The 27,983-nt window shown below is 49.2% G+C and overlaps 1 protein-coding gene and 1 non-coding gene across 2 annotated transcripts; both read left to right on the top strand.

The window, feature by feature from the left end:
• The first annotated feature begins 23 nt into the window (after positions 1 to 23).
• On the top strand, positions 24 to 27,937 carry LOC114787084 (stAR-related lipid transfer protein 9-like). Its single transcript, XM_028974849.1, has 32 exons — positions 24 to 303; positions 1,141 to 1,210; positions 2,035 to 2,151; positions 7,284 to 7,400; positions 7,482 to 7,514; positions 7,588 to 7,640; positions 7,726 to 7,838; positions 8,339 to 8,481; positions 8,573 to 8,640; positions 8,933 to 9,030; positions 9,323 to 9,523; positions 9,796 to 9,893; positions 10,929 to 11,006; positions 11,156 to 11,233; positions 11,322 to 11,501; positions 13,085 to 13,139; positions 13,492 to 13,617; positions 14,028 to 14,110; positions 14,916 to 14,977; positions 15,352 to 15,524; positions 15,724 to 16,108; positions 16,185 to 22,316; positions 24,147 to 24,335; positions 24,529 to 24,694; positions 25,353 to 25,478; positions 25,574 to 25,670; positions 25,756 to 25,886; positions 25,966 to 26,030; positions 26,100 to 26,302; positions 26,411 to 26,490; positions 26,574 to 26,732; positions 26,861 to 27,937. Exons 1-32 carry the CDS (start codon positions 257 to 259, stop codon positions 26,960 to 26,962), a joined length of 9,828 nt encoding a protein of 3,275 aa, XP_028830682.1. The 5' UTR covers positions 24 to 256; the 3' UTR covers positions 26,963 to 27,937.
• On the top strand, positions 10,169 to 10,239 carry trnag-gcc (transfer RNA glycine (anticodon GCC)). Its single transcript has one exon. It is a non-coding gene; the product is annotated as a tRNA-Gly (tRNA).
• Positions 27,938 to 27,983: the final 46 nt, after the last annotated feature.

Genomic DNA, 27,983 nt, shown 5'->3' with positions numbered 1-27,983 from the left:
TCTCAGTTCCGGATGTGAAGCGACGCAGAACCGGTTGTGAGGAGCTCCGTCCCCCGGGCGCAGCGCGACTCCCAGCGCGGACACGCCGCTCCGCCTCCCCCGCAGCCCGGAGGCAGGAAGTTCCCGCAGTCGGAGCTCGGAGTTCCTCCAGGCGCCCGCTCCGGCATGACTTCCCGGGCTCGGGATCCGCGGACCGCGGGTCGGCTGTGACCGGAGCTCCGGGACCGGGACCGAGTCGCCGCGGAGACCCAGCGAGATGGCCAACGTGAGGGTGGCGGTCCGAGTCCGGCCGCTCAGCGCTCGGTACGGATTCTCCGTTTCCTTTTTACATTAGAATAAAAAGTGTGTTTTGGTAACTCGGGGTCAGAGTTCACATGGAGGCTCCTCGTGCCTAAGAAAACAGTGCAAAATGTTTTAATTTCCATTCTGTTCATAAAAATATAGATAAAACGTAAAAATGATTTCGGAACTGAGATGTTATTTTAAGAAGCACCCAGAACATTAAAACTGGATCATGAAGAGGTTCTCAGTCTGTTCTCATCATTCTCTTTACTTATAAACAATAATCATATTAATAATAATTTTGTGCCTGAACTGATTTCTTTGTGCGGTTTTGTTGCTGTTTTGTCGCTGTTTGGTCGTTTCTCTCGTGAATCCCGTCTCACACAGTCTGAGGTTTTAGGTTTATGGTTGCAGAGATGGGACCACATGGTGCAGACCAGAGACCCAGCCCATATGTGGGAATCACACACACACACACACACACACACACACAGCAGGCCTCGATCATTCACCACCCTGTGAGTTTAATTCACACGACGCGTCTCCAGTTTCACTGTCTTGCATCAGATGGGCCTGGAACCAGCGACTGGAGAGAGGAGCCAGCTGTCCCCCCCCCCCATACACACACACACACGTTCTTCCTGTACAGATGTTGTGGAACGTCCAGCTGAATGAGGTTAAAATCCCTCGGACTCGTTCTGTCTGTGGACTCTTTGTGTTCCTCTTCGTCCGTCTCTGGGCTTGGCGTCCCCGCCGCGACTCCGCCCATGTCTCCCAGGAAGTCGCAGCTGGGCGTGCGTCTGATGCTGTGTGTGATGTGAATGCATTTTGTGTTTTTTTTTTTTTTTATCCCCACAGGGAGCGTCAAGATGGGGGCCGGATAATCGTGGACATGGACGATAAACAAGTGAGGATCCGGAATATGAAAGTAAGGAGACCAGTCTGAGCGCTGTGTGTGTGTTTGGCGGGGGTCGCCCATACGTTATCAGAGCCACCGGAACTGGAATTAAAGTGGGCCGTGAAAAAACCTACATTAACATTTGTGCCATTTACCAGACGCCCTTATCCTTACAATCAGTAGTTACGGGGACAGTCCCCCCCTGGAGACACTCAGGGACGCGATGGTAGTAAGTGGGGCCTACTCCAGCCACGTTCCTCTTCCATTTCCTGTCTTGCAGGTTGGACGATTGCTTCACTCCTGCCTTCTTTTTTATCTTTACGGATCTTTACGGATCCTCAGCAGCTCAGTAACGTGACTGTTTTAGGGACCGTCGTTTATTTTGCTGAGCTTACATTAGAGACCAGCTATTACTGGAGACCAGGCCTTTATTGGACTCTTGGATATCTCAGCGCTTCACTTCAGAATGAGGAGGGCCTGGCTGTGTGTGTGTGTGTGTGTGTGTGTGTGTGTGTGTGTGTGTGCATGCCTAGGTCAGCACAGGGATTTCTCTGGTGGCAACGATGTGTTGGACACAGTTAAACTCAAGGGGCTGCACACTCGGCGTCGCCATGGCAACGGGCGACTGCATCCGGGCGTGTCGCAGCATGCAGCATTACTGTGGACAAGCAGGCATCAGTCAACCAAGAGTGAACTTCAGTCACTTCCCTGTGTGTGTGTGTGTGTGTGTGTGTGTGTGTGTGTGTGTGTGTGTGTGTTTTACATTTCACATAATCGTGCAGTGGGAGAAATTAGGCTCACAGCCCAAAGGGACTATTGGAAAAATCTGAAAGTGTTGAAATTTGTCCGTTCAGGTTGACCGACGCGTGGACGCTCATGTGGACGCACGAGAACGTCTGCTGGAGTTCACCTTCGATTTCTGTTACTGGTCCCTGGACCCTGAGGGGCCACGCCACGCGTCACAGGAAGAGGTGAGACCTGCGTCTTCACATTGAAACAAGTTTGCAGAGGGACGAGGTTGCCGGTAAGGGATCGGACCCATAATCGGAAGGTTGCCGGTTCAAATCTCGACTCGCCAAGGTGCCACTGATGTCCCCTTCATGAAGGAACCCACACTCTGCTCCCCTGTCAAGGCGCCTGTCATGGTGCCCACTGCTCACCGAACCAGCGGGGGGTTTAATGTCAGATCAGGACATGTAACGGGGGGTCTAATATCAGATCAGGACCTGTAACGGGGGTCTAATATCAGATCAGGACCCGTAACGGGGGGTCTAATATCAGATCAGGACCTGTAACAGGGGGTCTAATATCAGATCAGGACCCGTAACGGGGGGTCTAATGTCAGATCAGGACCCGTAACGGGGGGTCTAATGTCAGATCAGGACCCGTAACGGGGGGTTAAATCTCAGATCAGCAACCGTAATGGGGGGTTTAAGGCCAGAGATCAGATTTATAATGGGGGTTTTAATCTCACATCAGGACCCGTAAGGGAGGGTTCAATGTCAGATCAGGACCCGTAACGGGGGGTCTAATATCAGATCAGGACCCGTAACGGGGGGTCTAATATCAGATCAGGACCTGTAACAGGGGGTCTAATATCAGATCAGGACCCGTAACGGGGGGGTCTAATGTCAGATCAGGACCCGTAACGGGGGGTCTAATGTCAGATCAGGACCCGTAACAGGGGGTCTAATGTCAGATCAGGACCCGTAACGGGGGGTCTAATGTCAGATCAGGACCCGTAACAGGGGGTCTAATATCAGATCAGGACCCGTAACGGGGGGTCTAATGTCAGATCAGGACCTGTAACAGGGGGTCTAATATCAGATCAGGACCCGTAGCGGGGGGTCTAATGTCAGATCAGGACCCGTAACGGGGGGTCTAATATCAGATCAGGACCCGTAACAGGGGGTCTAATATCAGATCAGGACCCGTAACGGGGGGTCTAATGTCAGATCAGGACCCGTAACGGAGGGTCTAATGTCAGATCAGGACCCGTAACGGAGGGTCTAATGTCAGATCAGGACCCGTAACGGGGGGTTAAATCTCAGATCAGCAACCGTAATGGGGGGTTTAAGGCCAGAGATCAGATTTATAATGGGGGTTTTAATCTCACATCAGGACCCGTAAGGGAGGGTTCAATGTCAGATCAGGACCCGTAACGGAGGGTCTAATGTCAGATCAGGACCCGTAACGGGGGGTCTAATGTCAGATCAGGACCCGTAACGGGAGGTTTAATCTCAGATCAGAGATTGATGATGGAACCGTCCCCACACGCTGCTCCCCGGGCGCCTGTCATGGCTGCCCCCCTGCTCGCCAAGGGTGATGGTTGAATACAGAGGACACATTTTGTTGTGTCAACGTGTGCTGTGCTGCAGTGTTTCACGATGACAATCATCACTTTACTTTCACTCATTTAACACATGCTGGATCTTCAGCTGGTTCTGCTCTGCTGTTAAAATGCCTTGTGTGTTCCTCGCGGTTTTGTGCCGCTCTGTCACTGTCATTTAGTCCTCCTTTGTGGACAGTGGACAGCGGAGACAGACAGGCCACACACACACAGTTCTGCCCAGTCAGAATATCCCGGCGTTGCCGCATTCCTCGCTCGACCTCTGCCTCGTCAGGTCAGGAAAAGACTGAATCTGTTATTTGGAGTCGGAGAGGAGCGCCCTGTGACCACGGGGCCCTGACGTCATCGGCAGCGGGTGGCCGAAGAATTGAATTAAAACTTTTTTTTTTTTTAAAGGGCACGACTCTGGTAGAGTCAGACGCTGTGAATTAGTCCATAAAACTCGTGCTTCCGGTTCTGAAATCTGGTTGGCTGGGCCATGTTTAGGACATTTTCCACTCATGGCTCTTGTTAATGGACGTTCTGCCGTACGGTTGTACCACAACGCATTTCTGCCGCTGTAGTTTGTGTCTGGAGGGAGTCGTTTATGCTGCACTTCCTGTCTGGTTCCTTCGGTTTCTTTGTTCGCCGTATCGGTTCATCCGGTTGTCCCCTCTTGATGTACAGCGCAGGCGCTGGAGGGGGTGGAGTCAGGAGCGCAGTTGGGGGCGGGTCTGTAATGTAAAACATCTGGCAGCTGGACCTTTAAGCGGTTCCTTACAGAACAGTGTGGACGCCGCTGGCTCATGGAGAAATGCAGAGAGACGGAGGCAGCAGAGCCACCAATGGGGTCAAAGGTCGTTATGATACTAGGGGCCTGCGGCCTATTTACAGCATGTAGTGGAGGAGGACTCTGATTGGCCCGCCCCACGACAGTCACTGTGTTAGTAGAGCTTCCTGTCTCTGTGTGTGTGAGTGAGCGAGAGAGTGAGTGAGAGAGAGAGAGACACCAGCTTCTTCACTCATGATGAATTCTTTCTTTAACTTTTCCGAAAGTAGGAGGAGGGATGATTGTGTATGTGTGTGTGTTGTAATTCCTACGACCTTTTACTCCACCCCAACGAGGAATTCTGACCTACAAACTGAAAAAGAATGGCGAGTGAGAATGCAGTTAATGCTCTCTCTCTCTCTCTCTCTCTCTCTCTCTCTCTCTCTCTCTCTCTCACACACACACAAACACACACACTGCCTTTGTCTTTGTTGTCCACCAGTTCTCATGGTTCTGTATGGACCGTCGTATCTGGAGAAAGTGGTCTGCTTTGTTTTTCTTACCCAGTTTACTGTGGACTGGGGCGCCAGACGTTCAGTCGCGATTCAGTTTGAGGAGAAGTGCTGTACAGATGTGTGTGTGTGTGTGTGTGTGTGTGTGATGGGATCTGCTAATGATTACTTCTATGAGGGATAGATGTGCTGTGGTCTTGCAGCTGGGGGTCGTGAAGGAGGGAGGAGCATGGAGGAGGCGGGACTTTTGCCTATATCTGTCTCCGTGCAGGCCAGGTTACAGGCCACGCCCCTTTCCTTTCTCCTATCTTCATCAGTTTTCTTGTTTACATAAACTGGCCATGCAGCGCCTGTTACTCTTGCTTGTGTGGCCGTTGGCCAGATGTCCGTTTTAGATTATGGCTGTTTTTAAAAAGTCTGACCCCTGTCAGGAGTGACCCACTTACCATCAGGCTCCACCCTCTCAGACCGGCTCGCTGGTCCCTCCACCACTCTCACCGGAGGGAAACTATTCTTCACAGAACACCGAACACTGCTGTTTGTGCATTCTACTGTAACTTGACAGAAATTGTAGGTGGTGTGTGTGTGTGTGTGTGTGTGTGTGTGTGTGCGTGTTTGTGTGACTGTAATGCTGCTACCTGCCTTTGTTGTGGGTGGTGTTGGTGGGAAGTAGGCTGGGAGCAGCGTGGACCCATTGTTACTGTCGGACAAAATTTTGTTTGTCAGAGGAAAACAATGGCGGCAGTTTTAAACCCTTTAAATAATGACTCATAACGGTGGGAAACGAGGAGTAAATGACATTACACACACACACACACACAGAATACAGATTTACAGAATAATAGCACTCTCAATGTGAGGGACATTCTGGGTAAAATTGTTGTTCATGATGTTTGTTTTTATTTGACAGGCGGTTTAATCTCAGGACCCCTAAATACATTTACATTAATCTTTACATTAATATTTACAGCATTTACCAGACGCCCTTATCCAGAGCGATTTACAACCAGTAGTTACAGGGACAGTCCCCCCCTGGAGACACTCAGGGTTAAGTGTCCTGCTCAGGGACACGATGGTTGTAAGTGGGATATTACCCACTGGGCTACTACCACCCTAAATAGGCAGTTTAATCTCAGACCAGGACCTGTAACGGGGGGTTTAAGGCCAGACCAGGACCCGTAACGGGGGTTTAAGGCCAGACCAGGACCCGTAACGGGGGGTTTAAGGCCAGACCAGGACCCGTAACGGGGGGTTTAAGGCCAGACCAGGACCCGTAACGGGGGGTTTAAGGCCAGACCAGGACCCGTAACGGGGGGTTTAAGGCCAGACCAGGACCCGTAACGGGGGGTTTAAGGCCAGACCAGGACCCGTAACGGGGGGTTTAAGGCCAGACCAGGACCCGTAACGGGGGGTTGAATGCCAGACCAGGACCCGTACGGGGGGTTGAATGCCAGACCAGGACCCGTAACGGGGGGTTGAATGCCAGACCAGGACCCGTAACGGGGGGGTTGAATGCCAGACCAGGACCCGTAACGGGGGGGTTGAATGCCAGACCAGGACCCGTAACGGGGGGGTTGAATGCCAGACCAGGACCCGTAACGGGGGGGTTGAATGCCAGACCAGGACCCGTAACGGGGGGGTTGAATGCCAGACCAGGACCCGTAACGGGGGGGTTGAATGCCAGACCAGGACCCGTAACGGGGGGGTTGAATGCCAGACCAGGACCCGTAACGGGGGGTTGAATGCCAGACCAGGGCCCGTAACGGGGGGGTTGAATGCCAGACCAGGGCCCGTAACGGGGGGGTTTAATGCCAGACCAGGGCCCGTAACGGGGGGGTTTAATGCCAGACCAGGACCCGTAACGGGGGGGTTTAATGCCAGACCAGGACCCGTAACGGGGGGTTTAATGCCAGACCAGGACCCGTAACGGGGGGGTTTAATGCCAGACCAGGACCCGTAACGGGGGGGTTTAATGCCAGACCAGGACCCGTAACGGGGGGGGTTTAATGCCAGACCAGGACCCGTAACGGGGGGGGGTTTAATGCCAGACCAGGACCCGTAACGGGGGGGGTTTAATGCCAGACCAGGACCCGTAACGGGGGGGTTTAATGCCAGACCAGGACCCGTAACGGGGGGGTTTAATGCCAGACCAGGACCCGTAACGGGGGGGTTTAATGCCAGACCAGGACCCGTAACGGGGGGGTTTAATGCCAGACCAGGACCCGTAACGGGGGGGTTTAATGCCAGACCAGGACCCGTAACGGGGGGTTTAAGGCCAGACCAGGACCCGTAACGGGGGGGTTTAATGCCAGACCAGGACCCGTAACGGGGGGTTTAAGGCCAGACCAGGACCCGTAACGGGGGGGTTTAAGGCCAGACCAGGACCCGTAACGGGGGGGTTTAATGCCAGATCAGGACAAGTTTCAAGGGTTTTGCTTCATGTAGGTGTGTGAGGAGTGTCACTCTGATCTGGATGTGTTTATCTGTGCACAGATCTTTCAGGACCTTGGTGTATCCGTGTTGTCCGCAGCAGAAGAGGGGTACAACGTCTGCCTGTTTGCATACGGTCAGACGGGCTCAGGGAAGACCTACACCATGATGGGCACCCCGGTGAGTGGTTGGGTGGAGCTGCATGTTATGTGTTGGGATGTTTCTAATCTCCGCCTGTCCTGCTTGTGTGTGTCGCTGCAGGACTCGATGGGTCTGACGCCACGGATCTGTCAGGTACATTTTGAGGTCTCCTGACACAGGAGCTTGTGTGAGGTCAGATTTAACAGGTCTTCTCTGCTCCGGTCAGGGTCTGTTTAGGGATCTTGAACCTGAAGGACAGAGCTGTCGGGTGGAAATCAGGTTGGTACTGGTTTGTGTGTGTGTGTGTGTGTGTGTGTGTGTGTGAGTGTGTGTGTTCTCAGATAACATAATCTCTTTCTTTCAGCTTTCTGGAGATCTATAATGAGCGAGTGCGTGATCTGCTCAGGACTGCTGACCATAAGAAGCCAACCCCGCTGAAGGTCAGGGAGCATCCAGACACTGGCCCCTATGTCCAGGGTGAGTGGACAGTGATCAACATGAGATCCTTAAAAAAAATAACTCATTCTCACCCATCTGAGCTTCAACCTGCCATGGTGACCCTGAGAAAAAAAACGAACTGACTGACTGACCCCAGACTCCACCCACCTGTTGGAGTTACACTCTTATTGCTGAGTTAAAGGTCATCCAGGATGTGGAGATATCCTGAAATCACCTCTGAGAATCCCCCGTCTGTCTCTCACTGTCTCTGTCTGTCTGTCTTTATCTGACGTTCTTTGACTGTCTTTCTGTTTGTCTCTATCTGTCTGTCTTTGACTCTGTCTGTCTGTTTCTTTGTACTACACTGGAGGAACCCAAGTGCAGCGCAGGAAGTGATGTCACTTCCCCCCACCCCTGTTTTTTATGTGTGGTGAAGTGGCCAGTCTGTGGTCCGTTACTGGTTGTGAATCGGAGCAGCTTCAGACGCAGAGGGAGGAAGATGAAGCCTGCATGCTGCTGAAGGTCTGTGTGTGTGTCAGGTCTGTCTCAGCACCTGGTCTCGGACTACAGACAGGCGGTGGTTCTGCTGGAGAAGGGCATCGCCAACCGCATCACTGCAGCAACACACGTCCATGATGGCAGCAGCCGTTCCCACGCCATCTTCAGCATCCAGTACACACAGGTAACGCACACACACACACACACACACACACTCGCATTCTCTCTCCTGATTATCTGCAGTACCCGAATGTGTGTGTGTCCATCTCTGCCAGGCCTCCCTAGAGAATGGTCTTCCTTCTGAGATCTCCAGTAAGATTAACCTGGTGGACCTGGCTGGAAGGTGAGGGTCTCAGCTGTCCGTCTGAAGCTCTGCATCTTGCTCGCCTTCTCTTGGTCTGATCATAACAATATCTGGAGCTTTGAGAAATTTCTCTGATGCTGTGACATATGTTGCTGCATACTGACCAGCTTTCTCTGTGGTATGGAGGACCAACCACTTCACACCTTCATCAGGGGTTAAATGATGAGTGATAATGATAGGGTGGCAACCTGTCAGGAGCTTCTTCAGGTTTTACAAGCTTTTCGAAACCTGAAGGTCCACTGAGGATGATGAATTCTGTTTACCCACACAGTGAGCGCGCTGACCCCAACTTCTGCCGCGACCGCATCACTGAGGGAGCCAACATCAACAAATCACTGGTCACCCTGGGAATCGTCATCTCGGCTCTGGGTGAGTTCTGGTGCCGGATGCCACAGCGGCTGATTTTACACGCGTAAAATAAATGGAATTAAAAATTATGTCGTAACATGTCAAACATAAATGCTAATCCAGCAGTGGAAATGTGTCAAAATAAGAGTCCCTTTGGATGCATTTGTGGTCCCAGCTCTGCGTCTAGAAATATTTTCAGAACCCCTTCACTGAAAGGAACTCCACGCCCTACTACTCTGATGGGTGGAGACATTGACTGTGTCCCAATAGTGACATTTCGGGATGTCAGGACTTGTTCTGGTTCCCTCCGCAGCCCAGAACTCCCAGATGTTCAGCAGCTGTCAGAGCATCAACAGCGTCACCAGCGAGGGGGAGGGCAGCTTTGCGGGCAGTCAGTCTAGCTCGCTGTCGGGCGGCGGCCGCAGGCACTGCTTCATCCCCTACCGGGACTCCGTGCTGACCTGGCTACTGAAGGACAGCCTGGGGGGCAACTCTAAAACCATCATGATCGCCAGTGAGTCTGCCTGCTCTCATTTCCGTGACATTCCGGGTGACGAGATGGACAGTCTGGTGACATGAGAGAATTTTCAGAGGATCAACAAACAACTTAGCGCTGTTCTAGCAGTTTCATCCATTTTGTATGGATTTAAAAAAAAACCACATATCTATGTCCAGTATTGGGCACTCAGACGAGGCTCCTCCCAGCTGAGGTGTAGCTTGTGTTCGCCATGATCTCTGCGGACAGCCGCCAGTCTAACTCATCGCTGTGAATCTGTCTCCCTGCAGCCATCTCTCCCTCCTGCGGCAGCTACAGCGAGACCGCTAGCACGCTGCGCTACGCCGGCCACGCCCGGAACATCGTCAACAAACCCCGGGTCAACGAGGTCAGGCGCCATCGAGTGTTCGGTGTGATCAGGCCTGACAAGTCCATCCCGGACGAGCCCTCTTAAAATTTACATTTACATTTACAGCATTTACCAGACGCCCTTATCCAGAGCGACTTACAGTCAGTAGTTACAGGGACAGTCCCCCCCCTGGAGCAACTTAAGGTTAAGTGTCTTGCTCAGGGACACAATGGTAGTAAGTGGGATTCGAATCCCGGGTATTCTGCTTCATAGTGTTACCATACAGTGTCATACAGTGTTACCACCAATCCTATGCATTGGGGGTTCAGTGGTAGAATTCTCACCTGCCACGCGGGAGGCCCGGGTTCAATTCCCAGCCAATGCAGCTATGCTGTGGGGCCAGTGGGGGCCTAGCGGTTAAGGAAGCGGCCCCGTAATCAGAAGGTTGTCGGTTCGAATCCCGACCCGCCAAGGTGCCACTGGGCAAAGCACCATCCCCACACACTGCTCCCCGGGCGCCTGTCATGGTGCCCACTGCTCACTCAGGGTGATGGGTTAAATGCAGAGGACAAATTTCACTGTGTGCACCGTGTGCTGTGCTGCTGTGTATCACATGTGACAAGCACTTCACTTTCACCTTTCAGTGCTACGAGTGCTGGACTAAGAGTTTAAAACAGCCTCTAGCCTCCGTTTTTACCTCCTCGGCATCCGTTTTTGCGTCTCTCGTGCGATAATTAAAACACATCACCTGACGATGGTGGCCAAGAACTTCGAGTCAAATTAACATTTCATTAAAAAAATTACCATTCAAATAAAACAAATTTACAACACGTGAAACACTTTTCTAATCTCCGAAAACAAATTTACAAGCAATGAATTTTACGGAAAGGCAGGTACTATAGGCCGGAGGTTCACTCAACCTGACCTGACCAAACCAGACCAAAATTAGCGGTTTGGGTGTGGTTCGGGCCCAGATTTACACCTTTACTTTGTATAGATGGACATTTTTTGTGATCCTCTTGGGACCGTATGAAAAATGGACCCACTGGTTCCATATCTTTTGTTCTCCTACAGGATGCCAACGTTCGACTCATCCGGGAGCTGCGTGAGGAGATCGACCGACTCAAGAACATGCTGCTTGGCTACAAAATGGTACTCAGTCCGTTCTTCACTCTTCTTTCCCACTGACACAGAATGGGTTCTACAGTAGAACCAGCCTCTAGTTAACATCAGTAACAAGATGGCTGATCAGTCTGAAAGGAACCGGTTCTCTGAGATTATCATCTTTGATTTCCCTACAGCAGAGGAACCCAAGCCCCTCCCTGAGTGACGAGAGAGACGGGAGCTTCTCTGACATTGTCCTGCAGAATGAGCTGAAGGTGAGACGCGCTGTGATTGGCTGGTGGAGATGTGGGTGGGACGCACCAGCGCCTTACATCAGTTCTGCTGGGTTCCATTCCTGTACAGGTTGACCAGTGGACCCAGGACTGGTCAGACGGCTGGCGGCACAAGCGAGAGCTGCTGGAGGGCTACAGCGTGGACATTAACCGCGACCGCGCCGGCTTCCTCATCCGCTCTCTGGTACCGCACCTGATCGCGTTGGAGCAGGACGTTCTGAACACAGGGGTCACCTTCTATCACCTCCAGGTACACAAATGGTTTCGGCACATGCACATAATTGGGCTCTAGTTTTAGGTATAATATGATTAAAATAACGCAGTGACTGTTGAATAAACTCAGATTTACTATAATTGGAACTAGTGACTGTATACAAAATGCTTGCTGCCCATTTTTATGATTGTCAGTACAGGCCAAAAGTCAGGACACCTTCTCATTCAACGTGTTTTCTTTATCTTAATGACCATTTACGTTGGTAGATTCTCACTGAAGGCATCAAAACTATGAATGAACACATGTGGAGTTCTGGACTTAACAAAAAAAGGTGAAATAAGTGAAAACATGTTTTATGTTCTAGTTTCTTTGCTCTGGTTACTGCTTTGCACACTCTTGGCATTCTCTCGATGAGCTTCAAGAGGTCGTCACCATGCTTCTCCAACAGTCTTGAAGGAGTTCCCAGAGGTGTTTAGCACTTGTTGGTCCAGCTCACCCCAAACCATCTGGATTGGGTTCAGGTCCGGTGACTGTGGAGGCCAGGTCTCCACTTTTTGTTAAGTCCATAACTCCACATGTGTTCATTCATAGTTTTGATGCCTTCAGTGAGAATCTACCAACGTAAATGGTCATGAAAATAAAGAAAACACATTGAATGAGAAGGTGTCCAAACTTTTGGCCTCTACTGTCCATTAATAGTCTCTACTAGTAGCAACAGTCTTTCTCAACTAGACAGAAAATGAGATTGGATGCTATTACAAACAACAGCCTGACTTGTGAGATGCACCGTTAATATGGCTTGTTATATATGTATGGACAATAACATCAGTATTATATCAATTTTATGCACTTTTACACACTGCTGCAATGAAATAATGTTGTGCACTGGTTACTGTCCACCTCTGATCCATGCAGCTCTTCTCTCTCCTTTGTCTGTTCAGCTCTCTGTCTTCCTTACTCTCTCACTTCTTTGCTGGAATCTCAGGTAACGTTCTTCCGTTTCCTCTCCTCGTTTCTGCCCGGCTTCTCACAGCTTTGTTGGGTGCGTTGGGTTCGGAGGTCTGTCCCCTTGCACAGATCCCTGCTGATGGGGCTGCAATGGCAACGTTACTTGGACTTTAAAAGCCCGAACCAAACATTCTCTTTTCTAGAAAGTGTGAGCTGTTTCTAGGGCACGTTGAGTCTCTCCAGCTGGATGTTGGATGGATGCACCCCATCCCCTACATTTTACCTTCCCTCTTCAGCAGTACACATCTACCCCTTTTCTCATTTTATTTATATTTATTCATTATAAATATCGATTTTATTTATTCCCCCCCCTTCCCTTGTGTATTTGTATTGATGGTTCTTGTTTGTGGGTGGGATTGGGAAAGGTACTCTTTTTGTATTGTTACCTTTGTTTATGCATATTTTTTATTGTTTTGGAAATTTCATAGATAAATCATAAAAAAAGCTCTACCCACCCAGGAATGTCTGGGTAAGAATTTTATTCATGTGGCCATAAACAACTGGCTGTATCAGGCCAGAACTCTCAGATGGTTTGTTTAGGTGGCACACCCAGAACCTCATGGGATCTGCTGATTTCTCAGTTTTTCCTTTTTTTTCCTTCCCCCTGACAGGAGGGGGTCACCAGGATTGGACCTCAACAGCAAGAGCAGGAGGGGCTTCTGACAGGTATTCGCTTCATAATTTAATTTATTTTAACTGTTAACCATCTGCTGCCACTTTGGTCAGAGAGCCGGCAGCTCCACCTCCACCCTGGGTAGTAGTAGTAGAGGTAGCCTAGTGGGTAACACACTCGCCTATGAACCAGAAAACCCGGGTTCGAATCCCACTTACTACCATTGTGTCCCTGAGCAAGACTCCAGGGGGACTGTCCCTGTAACTACTGATTGTAAGTCGCTCTGGATAAGGGCGTCTGATAAATGCTGTAAAATGTAAATGTAAATGGGTCCAGTTGTCATCTTGGATCCATCTGATTCATTGAACAGGGGACAGTGGGCTTATTTACTTTTTTCCACTTCAGTCCATCAGACCAGCTCCTGCTGTGAGATTGAGAATCATTGTGGGGTCGTGACCCTAAGGCCAGTACCTGGCCATATCTGCATGGTGAACGATAAGGAGGTGACAGAGCCGTCCAGACTGGCACAAGGTAACGTCACCACAGACGTAATGTAATTACTTGTCATTCTGCACCATGACCATCCCTCAGGTTTTGCTGCCAGGAGGTTCTCCAGATATCCTTAGTTCACAACCTTTTTTCTGGATAGGGACTTCAAAAGATCATGTGAACAGGGTACAGCTGAGTAATACTGGTGACCTGGAGAACCTGCTGGTTGGTAGAACCTGTAGAACTTTAGTTTGTGTCTGAATATTTGTGTGAAATATGAATACGGTCCTAGATATTTAAAAAAAAAAAAAATGAAGATGGATCAAGCGCATCGTGGAAGGATTGTGCTTTTTTTTTTTAACAAGAATCTGTTACTTATGGTCAACAAACAGAAGGAAAAGTTCCTAAAAATATTTCATCATCATCTACCGCTCTTATTCTCTCCATTGCAGGTGCTGTGATAACTCTGGGAGGCCGACAGAAGTTCAGGTTCAACCATCCAGCAGAGGCTGCGCTTCTGAGGGAGCGCCGGAGGGTAAAGAACCAAACGTGCACCTCAGATATCAGATCACAGACACCATTCGTCAGAGTAAAACAGTCGGTCAGGTGATGTGGGGCTAGCGTGATGTGCCAAGTGACAAGATATCTCCGCCAACGAACCTTTATGACATGATGGAAACGAGACAAGACAAGATGTAAATGCACGTCACGCGACGATAACTATAACGAAATATCTATTGTGTAATATACTTTATTTCCTTTTGTTTAATCACGTTATTATAATGCTGTATTTCTGGGGAGGAATGCAGCCACAGGAATGGATGTAGAGTATACTGGAATCTATAAGGTAATAATGAGTGTTTTTGAGTATGAAGTGGGTTTGACTAAAGACAATTTTTTGTCTGTTCTACTAGGTGCTTGTACGATATTGACTGGGTTCAATAGAATTGCATTTTTTAAAAATGTCATCAGTTTTTGTTCACTAAAACTAGTGTAATATAGTCCTGGTTATTTCTGACTAAAATAAGACTAAAATGGTAGAGTTTTAGTCGACTGGAACTAGATTACACTACAATGAGACAGGACGTGACTAAGACGGATAAAGACTAAAATGAGAGACTATACTAAAACTAAAATTAAAACAGGCGCCAAAATCAACTATAGTGTGATGTCAGCTCCAATGCTGATGTGAGCACTCGGACTGATTTGTAACAGACAGGGTTTGGCGTGGAACCTGAAGTTTTCCACCAAGAGGCTTCTGTTACGGATTTGCTGAAATTGTTGAGCATATCGGAGTGTGTTGTGAAGGTTGGTGTTGGTTCTTTCTGCTCTCAACACAGACCAGCGAAGGAGCTCTGGCCTGCCGCCCCGAGGAGCCGCGGCCCAGGAACCCAGACCTGGGGTAAATTCACGAGGCCGACATCTGCACAGGAGTGTACAGCATTTCTTCTCCTGTCATGTTACGTCATGAAGCGACGAGAAGAAAATAGAGCATCAGCTAATTTCACGGATTGGTTCCTCCAATGCTGATGTGATAACACGTCCCAAAGCGGAGAAGGAGGGAGTTTATGGGCGGAGCCGACCTGTTGCCTGGTTACATTGTAATCCTGGGACGTCACAATTCACTTCTGAAATCATCTCCTTACCCATTTTTACAAATGGTTCATTCTTGTAGTCTTAAGTGTCAATTTTATTTCTGTCTTCTGTGTTCCTCTAGTAACTATAAAACTCCGGCAGGGCCTGGTTCTTCATGGGTTCTCATTGTTGTGCGTCCAGGGTGGGCGGAGCCAGTTGCCAGGGCTGCAATGATGCATCTCCTCCGTGGAAGCATGTGGAGGAGCACAAGCGCTACGTGAAGGTCCTGCGGGAGGAGATCCAGGTGGAACAGAGGCGCGCGGAGGAGGACCTGGAGATGGAGCAGGTCCAGCTGGGACAGCAGCAAGCTGAGAGTGAGTTGTGGCTTTTCATTTTTGTGATGGTTGTAAAGACGGCATAACCGTCTTTATATTTATGCATGAAACCGGTTGTTCCTCCATCTATTATAAATCTGCTTTCTATTTGAGGGAACATTAATTTTATAGCAGGAGAAGCATTCTGTTCTTTATTTATGTGATTAGGATTTGTTTTTTGTGTGTGTGTGTGACACAGTTAAAGAATGGATCCTGAAACAGAAAGAGCAGATGCTGAGGACGGCGGAGAAGGACACTCGGGAGTCTGGGGTGCAGACGGTGGATTTCGGGGCGGCGGATGTGGATTGTAAGCGGGTGGTGCAGGAGGAGCTCCTTTATCACCACGCCCTGCGTCGGGCGGAGAGCCGCATCAGGCGCAAGCGGCTGCGCTACCAGCTGGACCGGATCGCGCGCAAGCGCCACCTGCTGGAGGCGAAGCGGGAGCTGCAGAGGCTGGTGAACAGCCTGCCGTCCCCCGAGGGGGGGAGGGACCGCCCCCGCGTCCCGTGCGCCCGCCGCCGCAGTCATTCCTGCTCTGGGGACCTCCTGTCCCGCCTGTATCCCCAGCACACGCCCATTTTCAGGTACTACAGTGTGTGATAATGATGAACTGGAAATAAACAGTAAAACTTACAGCAACTGTGTCCATTCTCTGAACAGCCAGTTCTTGAGGAGAAACCAGTCTTCGGACCTCACAGGGTTCTTCTCTGGACCCAGAAGCTGCGTGTCAGACAATCGGCATCCCTCCAGGATAAGGGGGCGCTCTAACACGCTGCCCCCAGGATATTGCAGTTTAAGCAGGAGCAGAAAAAGTTCCTCTGAAAGCCTGAAGGGGACCTTGAAGGAGAGGACTACTGATGACAAGTCCAACAGTCTCGAGGGTCATACGCTCCAACCCAAGCAAAGCTCACCTCCACGTGGACAATCAAGCAGCCAAGGCAAATCCTGTCAGGATTCCAATTCCCAAAGCACCAAGAAAGCAAGCCTACAGAAGGTCTTACCCAGGGGTGTCAGGACCGGCCCTCAGGGTGGGAACAAGGGCCTAGAGAAGATTCGAAAGGTCTTCTCTCGCTCGTTTGGCCCTAGCATCCGGACCGCGTTGTCAAGGGTGTTCCACAAGCCACCAATTGGATTGCATGGAGGAAGGTCTCCCAAGGTCAAGGGGGCTTTAGGTACATTTAGCAGCAAATCGGTTAAACAGAGAGACAATCAAGACACCATTTCGGAGAGGGAGGGCAGGACTATTAAAGCCACCATGTCCTGCGATGACTTGGAGTGGCTGAAACCAACACAGGGGAAAGCACGAAGACGTTGGCGTAGCACTGATGCCTTGTCCAGTCAGACCAGGAGGTGGGTTGGACCACAAGGTCTGATACGGTGGGTGGCTGATAACCAAACAGAGGAAACTGGTGATTCTTCAGATGGTGACAGTCTTTACTCTTTGGACTCGCTGTCATCTGCTTATGCCTCGGCTTTAGCTCAAAAGCTACAGCAAGAAGAGGTCGAGTCCAGTGAATCGGAGAATGACGACAGTCAGATGTCCCAAGATTCCTTGGTCATGGAAGGCAGTGGAAAGCATAGCACTGCGGTGATGCGTGAATGGCTCCATGGTGATAAGATTAAAGACCACAGGTCCATGGAGCAGGAGGACAGTGCTGAAGTCAGGACAGCAGATAACATGCCAGCAGAGGTTTACTGGAACCTATGTGCTGCCCCCAAAACTAAGGATCCAAAAGAGACCCAGGAACCGTATCAGTCACTCAAAGACACAGTTCTGAAGACAACAAGGGAGGAAACCCTGGTCAGCTCTCCTTGCTCTCTGAGCAGCTGCAGTGTCAGAGACCCAGAGGGTCTGATGTTTCTGACTGATGCCTGGTCCTCCACTGACGCTGCTGACAGTCCAAGGAACACAGCCCTTGTGAAGCTGTGTGGCTCTTCCCAGATACCAAGCCCTTCAACTGTGGGATTCTGGGATGGTCTGGGCTCGTCTGGATCTGAAATTTCAGATAAGTCAACTAATTGTTCTGATGCTGGCGCTGCAGTGACATCAGGAAACACCACCGGGGCTGCTGGTGAAGATCAGGAAAATGAATTTGGTGAACAGATTGCTGAGAAGGATCCATCAACACAGGTAATCATTCCTGAAAGTGTAGAGGACCTTATCAGAGAAGCTCCATCTTCAAAGGTCACTGTTCATTCCGAAGTAGGGTTAAAACGCAACAGGGAATCTGGTGCAGAGAATGATGCAGCCACAAGTCTAGAACATCTGCCACCAGAGGAAAGAACCTTCCACGTTGGTGAGAGAACAGTAAAAGAAGCGGCCGTTCATCCCAACACAGAATCTGTGCCACCTGATGCTGCTGAGATGAAAAAGGATCGCGAACCATCATTCAGGACAGTTGGGGACATGTACCTTCAGAATGTCTCTTCACACCCTACTAAATTCAGCAACCACTTAAACTGCGATTATCAAAAATCTACTTCAGTTAAAGATGGTCAGGCCCACGCTACAAGTCCTTCTAAAGCTCTTCTTAATTCAAGGGAGGATGTCTGTGTCGAGGTCGATGGAACCTCTGAGGGCTCCTCACACTGCAGACAGACTCTGGCGTCAGGAGGTTTTAGCAGCCACCAGTGTGACTTGTATGGTGCAACATGTAAAAGAAAAAGGATCCAGAGCTTTCAAGAGTATTTTGGAGGCAGTTTAAAAATGCCTAAACGATACATGAATTCACCCAGCAAATTCTGCTCAGCTGGTAATGAAGGTCAAAAAAATGTAGAAAATATAATGTCATCAAATAAGACCAATGATGCAGCAGGACCTGAAACCAGAGTAATGAAATCTCACGTTGGAGCTTCCATAGCAGTTGAACAGAAGATAGCAGAAGTCATTAAAGAACATCTTGAACTATCATTCAGTAATGGGCAGGAGAACCAAGAGACCCTAAACACATTTACTGATACTGATGAGCACCAACATGAAGCCTGTGTGGAATGTCTTCCTTCCAATTTCTCTCCTGCTTCTCCATGCGCTTCAAGTTCTGGAAGCCCTGTAGAGCACAGCATCCAACGACTGGTCCTTAAAAAGGTGGACCAGTCACGAGACAAAATGATGGACGCACAACAAGAAAGTGAAAATCCTACTGTTGGGTACGATGAGATGAAAAGCCTGACAGGTCTTCTTGAAGCCTCCCATGCGTTACAGCGAGATATGGTAAAGGAAGTGGAAATAACGAGCAAAACATCAGAAGCTAAACCATTTGAAACCAATAACTTGACACAAACAGAAGAAAAAGGACAAAACAAAGAGATCAAATTAGCAAGTTTTCAACCAGTGACCAACCATCTCCAAAGATCTCAAGATGGTTCTGCTCAACGTAAGTCAGCTGGTACGGTTACAGTAGATGTGAAACAGGACCTTCTTAATCCTTTTGGAATTGCCATGAATGATGCAACAACTAATGCTGGAGAACAGATTCTGAAACAAATTCGAGGAGAAATGAAGAAATGCTTTACTCCTGTGGAAACAAACACTGGTAGACTCTGCTCTTCCGATCCACAAATTTTGCATAATAAACTTCAACATTTGGCGGAATTACGCTGGCAGGATCCAGGAATTTCTGGAGTGTCTGTTCCGTCGGTGGCTATTAATGAAATGAGGCTGAAGAACATGTCTAATAAAATAGCTGATTTAGCAACTGCGTCTTCACAGGACAAGACATGCTCATCTGAAAAGCAAACATCTGTTGAGTCGCTGAGTGAAAGTCCACATTCCACTTCAGAGCAGCTCCTTTGTCCCATTATGTGCAGCAGTTACGTTGTTCCAAACCCTGAGCTCCAAGCCTCCAAAGCAAACTCCAAACCGCATTGCGTTGTTCCAAACCCTGAGCATACAAAGGACCTTTCTGAAGCAAGGATGCAGGATGCATGTTCTTCATCTCTGCAGACGAACACAGACTGCAGCAGTGGACGAGAACCTACAATTCCTCTGAGGAATGAATGTGAAGACGAGAGTCCAGTGGAAATATTAAGGTCTAGCAAACAAGTGGTAAAGCAAGTTCAGCCATCAATCGAATGTGAATGCAAAGATGTGAATTCAGAACAAGCACTTCACACATCAGGAAGTAAGAATTCTTCATCCGAGTTGGAGGTTTGCCTCCATTCAGATGCTGTATGTGAAGAAAAGGTGAACGCTAGTGGTCTCAGGGATGATGCTTCTGATCCAAGACGTAAGGGAAAGTCAAAGCGGTTCAGAAGGGCTCACATCATAGCATCTGCAGGTTCTTCAACTGACTCGGTGTCTGACTTGTCCTCAAATGAGAGTGTCACATCTAGGCTATGTCCAAGCAGGGCCTCAGTGCAAGCCAGTCCTGCAGCCCAGAGTTCTGGGAGAAATGGGAACAATATCAAGAAAACCACTCAAGTTTCAAAACCGAATCAAACTTCAGACACAAAAAGACCTGCCACATCCAAATTGTTTCCTAATCTGAATACGCATCTACAGAAACATCAGATGGGGCCCAGTGTGGATGTTAGAATCCTGAGTCAAATGTCAGCTGATGCTTCAAATCCACCTGAAGACTCTCGAGGTTCACAATTGCAGAATAGGGTGGTTCAGAAAAAGGAGTCGTCTTTGCACTTTGCCTCCAGTGACATCAACCCGTTTATTCACTCGTGGCAACATTCAGAATCGACTAAGAACGTTTACAAAAACCAAGTGTTTGGAAGTGCAGCAGACATCTCCACCAAAGCCTCCCCCCCTGACTGTACTCCTACACAGATTACCAGATGCTGCAGTGCTGACAATGGCCTGAATGTTCAGGATTCCCCATTCAATTCCCACCTGAGATCTTATGCAAACCACAAGGCTCTTTCCAGCACCCTGAGCAGTGAAGGAGATTTTAAGGATCTCAGAAAGGCAGAGGAGAAAAATCTGGCTTCTTCTTGTAGTGGAGCATCTGCAGGCAACAGCACATGTGGAGTGGATGAGATCGTGTTTGTTTACGCCCAGCAAGAATCTCAAGGACCTGGTCATCAGGACGTAAGTATGTGTGACCACAGCACCCAGACAGGTGAGGTCAGTGGAGGCCTTGAGAGAAGACTGCGTCAGAGAAGGAGCAGCACTGACCAGAAAGTGGAAAACCGAGTGCCAACCACCTGGACCAGTCTCCAGAACATGTCTGCCCATCTCTCTCAGCTAATACACAACACTTCTGATCTCCTGGGGAACATCCAGTGCATGAGGAGCCTGGAGCTTCTGAATCAGTCCAACGTCTCATGCAGGTCTTCAAGTCAGATCAGGAAGAAAGACTGCGCGACCCAAACCACCATTGATGTTGGCATTCAAACTCCAGACAGCCCAGAAATCCACAGTTCCCCGCAGGTGGGTGTTCGTTCCAAACCCTGTGATGTCAATCTTCTTCTGAAGGTGATTGGCTCCGAGTCTGTCAGGGTTTCTCAGGATGATGAGCTTTATAACCGCATGCCTGACCTAAGGGGGAATATCACCCCATCCCAACTGCTCCATGAGGGAGATTCACTTAACGTTCTCTCCCAAGACGCTGATGATGATCACTCCTCAGCAGTGTTCACCAGAGACCAAGGTTGTAAGAAGACACCCTGCAGCACTTTTGGAATGGCTGCCATCAGGAGATGTTCCTCACAAGTGATTGCCCCAGAAAGCCATATACACTTGAAGAGGAGAGTAATGGCTCATGTCTCCGGAAGACAAGTAAGCATCACCGACCGAGCTTCATCACCTATTCTCATTGTTGAGGTGGACAGAAGAAAGTCTGCACTATCTCACAGAAAACCTCAGTCGACCAAACCTAAACGTCATGCAGAAAGACAACATTCTGCATGGGATCAACCAAAAAATGCTGAGGTTCAGAACACCCTCTCCTGGAGCATCCTTCAGTCTAACGGGGTCCAAACATCATCAGATGGATCTGAAGAAAATAGGAATAATAATCATTGTACGTCTTTGTCGGCAGGAAGAAATGAAGCAACTCAAGCAATGCTGCCCATTTCCCAAAGCCGTTCACGGAGGAGATCCTCTTCTATCGATAATCTTAAAGCACCAGTCTGCTGTCCAACCTTTAATTCTTTTCATACCTCTTCTGGTTCACTCCATTCTCCTAAGGATGACAAGCAGAGCAGACAACCATGTCCCCAAGTAGACAATAAAATCAACTGCATGCCCCATGATGTGGAACATCTGCTGAAGGTCTACTGTGGTATTCATGAACCGTCAGACCCCAGCCAGATCACAGTCCAGCATCAGGACGATGATGTCAAGTCGGTGGCTCCAAGCGAATGTAATACTGATGTTCTGCTCAGCATCAACCCACTTACTGGCTCTTGGCCAGTGGAAGAGCAGCCCATGGTTCCAGAAGACCTGCCCATACACAATAAATTCACCAACTGGTCAGGAATCCATCAGTGTTCCTCAGGGAGAGTGGCCACTTGTCCTATTGCACCTGCGGTTAATGGCACCGTGGTGCAGGAATCACCTGGAGAGCACTTACAGCAAGAGAGTTTGGGTTCCAGTTTCCGGCCAAAATCGCTTCTTCAAGTGGAAAAACGAGCGCAGGAGATCACAAGATTACGCACGGAGCGAGAGCACATGATGGCCACCTTACGCCTGGATCTGAGTCCTCACCAGCTCACGGTGGAGCTAGCGGAGGCTAAACTGCATTATGGGCTCGGGGAAACCGACGCGCTCCTTAAGGTCCTCAGGTCCAGCCACAAGCCAGAAACCTCAATGTCCTCAACGAGGCAGCAGCTTTACAACCGGTACGCACGCTCACGATAAAATCACGAAACCTTCTCATTCAACGTCTTCTCTTTATTTTCATGACCATTTACGTTGGTAGGGTTCAAGTTCAAATTTTATTAGTCACGTACACAGTCATACACGGTATGATATGCAGTGAAATGCTTTAGCGACTGTACAGACCACAGTATGCAAATATTGCAAACGTAACCAAATATTACACTTTTTAACAAAATATGTGTAACAGGTAGGGTGAAGGTGTGCAAATAGGCGGAGTCAAAGTATAAAGTGACAAAGTATAACAAGGTAAATGTGCAAGGTAAAAAGAGTTCAAGATTAAATTAAGAGATTGTGCAAGGATTTCTTGAGTCCAGAAGTGATTGAGAGTGCTGCGATTTATTGGAGTTCTATGTAGTATTGTGGTTGTTGAAGCTCGTATGGCCTCCTCATTCTCTCTGTGTTGGACTTCCCTGACCGCAGCAGAGGGAACAGTCCATTGTTGGGGTGGCCTCCACAATCTTCCTGGCCCTGGTCCAGCACCGCTTGCTGTAGATGGATTGAAGGTCAGGGAGCTTGGTGATGCGCTCATCTGATCGAACCACCCTCTGGGGGGTGCTGTTCCTGAACCAGGTTGAGATGTTTCCCATCAGGATGCTCTCTATGGTGCAGGAGTAGAAGTTCCTGAGCACCTTGGAGGGCAGTCTGAAGTCTCTCAGGCGTCTGAGGTGGTAGAGACGCTGCTGTGCCTTTTTCACCATGGTGTTGATGTGACAGGACCATGACAGGTCCTGCGTGATGTAGACACCGAGGTAACGGAAGCGGTCCACTCTCTCCACTGGGCTCCTGTTGATGACAGGGGTTTGGTAGGTCCTCTCCTGCTTGGTATAAATGTCCACTATTAACTCCTTTGTCTTGCTGGCATTCAGGCACCAATTCTCCAGATTTCCAACCTCCTCCTTGTAGGCCGTCTCGTTGTTGTCGTAGATCAGGTCCACCACAACAGTGTCGTCAGCAAACTTGATGATGGTGGTGGAGTTAGTAGTGGCTGTACAGTCGTATGTGTACAGGGAGTACAGCAGGGGGCTCAAAACACAGCCCTGGGGGGCTCCAGTGCTGAGAGTGATGGAGGCTGAGACATGTCCACCCATCCTTACTGCCTGTGGTCTCCCGGTTAGGAAGTTGGAGATCCACTGACAGAGAGATGAGTCCCAGGTGCTCCAGCTTGGTGGTGAGTGTGGAAGGGATTATTGTGTTAAAAGCTGTAGTCGATGAAAAGCATTTTAACATAATTTCCCGTCCGAGTGTCCAGGTGGGTGAGTGCTGTGTGAAGGAGATGTGATTCTCGCTGGAGAAATTCTCCAGACATCAAAACTATGAATGAACACATGTGGAGTTCTGTACTTAACAAAAAAGTGAAAACATGTTTTATGTTCTAGTTTCTTTGCTCTGATTACTGCTTTACACACTCTTGGCATTCTCTCGATGAGCTTCAAGAGGTCGTCACCTGAAATGCTTCTCCAACAGTCTTGAAGGAGTTCCCAGAGGTGTTTAGCACTTGTTGGTCCAGCTCACCCCAAACCATCTGGATTGGGTTCAGGTCCGGTGACTGTGGAGGTCAGGTCTCCACTTTTTGTTAAGTACAGAACTCCACATGTGTTCATTCATAGTTTTGATGCCTTCAGTGAGAATCTACCAACGTAAATGGTCATGAAGATAAAGAAAACGCTTTGAATGAGAAGGTGTCCAGACTTTTGGCCTGTACTGTACATTTCTGGATGAAAACATTTTTATTGCATTGAGGTGTTCGATGTTTCGGACCTGTGGAACCTTCACATTTTCATCTGTCTCAGGCACCAGCAGAGCATTGAGGGGCTCAGGCAGGAAAGAGAAGCCCGACTCCAGACCTGCCGCCGGACGCGGAGCCTGAGCCCCAGCAAGCGCCGGGATCCCGCTGTGATCCCGGGACCTGATTCTAGGCTGATGGACGCGCCGGGTCATGGTCTGGGACAGCTGCGGCAGGACGTGGTGGAGACCAGAAGGTTCGCATTGTTGGGTTTATTGTACAGAAAAGTTTTAGTTTAGTATAGTTTAGTGTGTGTGTGTGTGTGTGTGTGTGTGTGTGTATATATATATGTACTATGGGGGGTCTGTGTGAAACATTATTTCAATATACGGTATACAGTGTATGCGGTTGTACTGACAATAAACCGATGTTGAATCTCGAATGGACAGGGTCCCGGGACACTGGCCGTCTGAGATTGAGCTGCTGCTCCGGGATTACGGTCGTGCCCGGGAAGAGGCGTGCACCGAGATCGCCCGCGCCCGGGACCGACTCCGCAAGCGCACGGCGCAAGAGAAGAGGCGGCTGCAGCAGCAGGCCCTGTCCCACGTGCTGATGGTGCGTTTCCCCAGCTCCACCCATCTCCACCAAGCTCCACCACAAGCACCACAAAAAAGTGATAGAAAGTTCATTTATATCATAACTACAAATAAAAACATTTTTATATTATCATTTTTATATCACTGTCCCCAATGACGGCAGTGATACACTGAACCAAATGAGTGCTGTAATTTGGGTCCTAATAAATCTCACCTAGATGTGGTAGTAGCCTAGTGGGTAAGACACTCGCCTGTGAACCAGAAGACCCAGGTTCAAATCCCACTTACTACCATCGTGTCCCTGAGCAGGACACTTAACCCTGAGTGTCTCCAGGGGGGGACTGTCCCTGTAACTACTGATTGTAAGTCGCTCTGGATAAGGGCGTCTGGTAAATACTGTAAATGTCCAAGATATAAAACAATAGAACTGATGTTCTTCATGCAGGTGATGGTGAAGATCTTGTACGATGGCTTGCTTGCGGTGGTTAACTTGCCTGTGAAGGTGTAAAGAGTTTTATTTTTATGGTCTGTCGTGCGTATTCCTGGTGTGACCTTGACTAACAGCCCCTGCAGTGGGTTGGTTTAATGATTAGGGACACTGTTGTTGTAGCAGCAGAGTTTGTGCTCTAGGCTGCCATCTTGGTGAGAAGGTGTTAATAGTCCTGATGGTGCTTCAGGATGACGTGAGGTTTCGAAGCCGTGTGAGCAGCAGCACCCTCTGTACCAGCTCCAGCCTGAGCCTCTCCTCAGGACCCACCTCGGGCTACAACAGCAGCAACGCTGGCCTGGCCAGAGACATGCAGGTACACAGTCCACGTCACGTCACCAAAATGTGTCCTTCATCATGAACCGTGGCCCTGAACCCTGAATGCCTGCTCTCACCCACCCCCCTGCTCAGCTCTCTGGGATCCTGGATGCTGGTTCTGAGGTCAGAGTTCATCCTCCCATTGGTGTATCTCAAACCAGGTCACAGCGGCCCTGGATGTCTGTCCAAGGTGAGGACATCTGTCTGTCCAACAACTTGGAATGTTACCTTGGAATGAGTCTGGGTAAATCTGAAGTGCTCACATTTTAATGTAGATGTTCGTCTGGAGATCCCTGGCGCAGGAAGTGACTCCTCGTTCCGGCGGCGCACCCTCTCTATCGGCTCCGTCACCTCGGTGGTGTACCAGGACATCGCCGCTGGTGTCCTCACTCACGCTCTGGCCGAGGTAAGCCTCAGCTGCTTGTTGGACGTTGATGGCATGATGCTCAAGTCTGTACCGTGACGCCCCTGATCTCCTGCTTCAGGTACGTCTGGCTTCTGCAGGGGACACGAGGAATTTGTTAATTGGAAGAAGTTCTGCAGGATGGAGGTTTGTCCACGTTCACGTTTTAATAATATGACCAATCGGACCAATAGCCCAGTTTTCCCTCGACTCCAGGTACCAGCGCTCAGAGTGCGGCGTGCAGGTCTTCCACAAGACGTGCTCCAAGGCCTCGGCGCATGGCTTCCTGTGCGCCGCGGAGCTGGACAGGCCGATGGCCGACCTGTGGAGTGTTGTCAGCGACCACTCCAGAGTCCAGCTGTACAACCCCTGCGTCAGATGTTCCTGGACACGCCCGCTGGACCAGCACACACAGCTGGGTGGATATGACTGCCTCTTGGCGTTGTAGAAGGTGTAGAAGATGCTTCCCTTTGTCTTGCGACTTTCTTTCAACACGCTTTCTGGTGTCTTCTTTGTGGGATTTTCAGTCTACCTGTTGACGGAACCGGCAGCCTGCCACCTGAAGCAGGCCAGAGATTTCTGCTGCCTCAGCACCGAGTCCCAGACGGTGCGATGCTCCTCATGCCATTGTGCCGGTGAGTCTCAGTCACCTCCGTCCTTCACTGGTCCCTCCGTCCCTTCCTCCCTCAGGATGGCCGCTGGGTTCTGGCCATGCAGTCTGTGTATGACGAGTCGCTGCCCCGCCCCAGCGCAAGTGCGGTCAGAGCGGAGATGCTGCCAAGTGCTTGGGTGCTTCAGCCAAGCCGCAGTCAGGGGAAAGAGAAGGTGACCATCATCTACCTGCTGCAGGTGAGTCCATGACTAAGACACAGTTCCCTTTATCATGGGAGCGCGGGTTCAACCTGCACAGCACACAGCCAATCAGAATCCAGAATCCACACCCACCGTAACCGCCGTACTGTACCCCCTCCCTGCAGGTGGATCTGGGACCCCCAGCTCTCCCTCAGCGGCTGATCACTGCCGCGGCTCGTAAACAGGCGAAGGTCATCTCGGATCTGGACGCCCTGCTTTCCGCATGACACGCGTCCCTCTTCGCACTGTCTTCTCCTTTTACTTACTGTTCCTTTCATTTACTTATTTATTGGCACTGAGGATTTGTTTTATGTGAAGCAGGGGATGTTTGTTCCTTTTTACTTTTCATATCTAAAATAATTTATATAGAATTATAGAGAACAGAATGAAGCTCCACGTGCCAAAGTTTTGTCCCTTGATTAAGAAAATTTTCAAAATGTAAGTACTGTAAATACAGGATGGCTGATCTGATATTAAAGCCTCTGTTACGGGTCCTGGTCTGAGATGAAACCCCCTGTAATTGGTCCTGGTCTGAGATGAAACCCTGTTACAGGTCCTGATTAGATTTCTTTTGTCCATTTGCTCTTCAGGGCTCTATTCTCATGATCTAACGCAGGTAGAAAGTGCCCGGCACGGTTTACATTTATGGGCCTGACCAAATCCATTTTGCTAGTTAGACAGCATAAGTGGTTCATTATCTTAATTATTCAAGTGCATGTTTTCAGTGTAATATGCAATAAACAAGTCAGAATTGTTTATGGCCTTTAAGAGGGCAAAAGCTCAATGTCATTTCACTGCCTTAAAATAGCCACGCTTCAACAATGCGTCCAGCCACAGCATTTTGAGGGGCATGGTGACAGCGTGACATTTTTTTTTATGTAGCATTACTGTCTGAAATGTTGCAAAAAATGTGGTTTTGTTCTATGTAAATCCTGAATGCGACAAGAATTTTTATTATTCTGTTCACATTCATATCAGGAAGCTGTTTGTTTTTCTGCACAATCTAGTGATTTATACAAGTTAAGAAATGTTTTATTTCTTATTTTCCCCCCTCATAATATCAAACGAAACGTACTTTGCATTTTATACAAATATGTATCTAAACATGTAATAACATGTAATAGCATTATTTTTCATGTAATTCTGTCATTTAACATGTTTGTACTATCATGTGCCTTATTTTTTTATAAATACATGTAATTTATTGATTTAGTGAACCGTCTCTGTAACGTGTCGGATGGGCGGGGG

Source organism: Denticeps clupeoides, chromosome 1, assembly GCF_900700375.1.
Source record: "Denticeps clupeoides chromosome 1, fDenClu1.1, whole genome shotgun sequence".
In the NCBI taxonomy this organism is placed as follows: domain Eukaryota; kingdom Metazoa; phylum Chordata; class Actinopteri; order Clupeiformes; family Denticipitidae; genus Denticeps; species Denticeps clupeoides.
Note: the sequence above shows the minus strand (reverse complement) of the source record. Positions and strands in the feature narration are given on the sequence as shown.

Excerpts from the sequence above, each read along its gene's own strand:
- LOC114787084 (XM_028974849.1), top strand. The coding sequence starts at position 257 with ATGGCCAACGTGAGGGTGGCGGTCCGAGTCCGGCCGCTCAGCGCTCG. Across the intron at positions 7,515-7,587 it reads TGACGCCACGGATCTGTCAG|GGTCTGTTTAGGGATCTTGA; the intron begins GTACATTTTGAG and ends TGCTCCGGTCAG. Across the intron at positions 7,641-7,725 it reads AGCTGTCGGGTGGAAATCAG|CTTTCTGGAGATCTATAATG; the intron begins GTTGGTACTGGT and ends TCTTTCTTTCAG.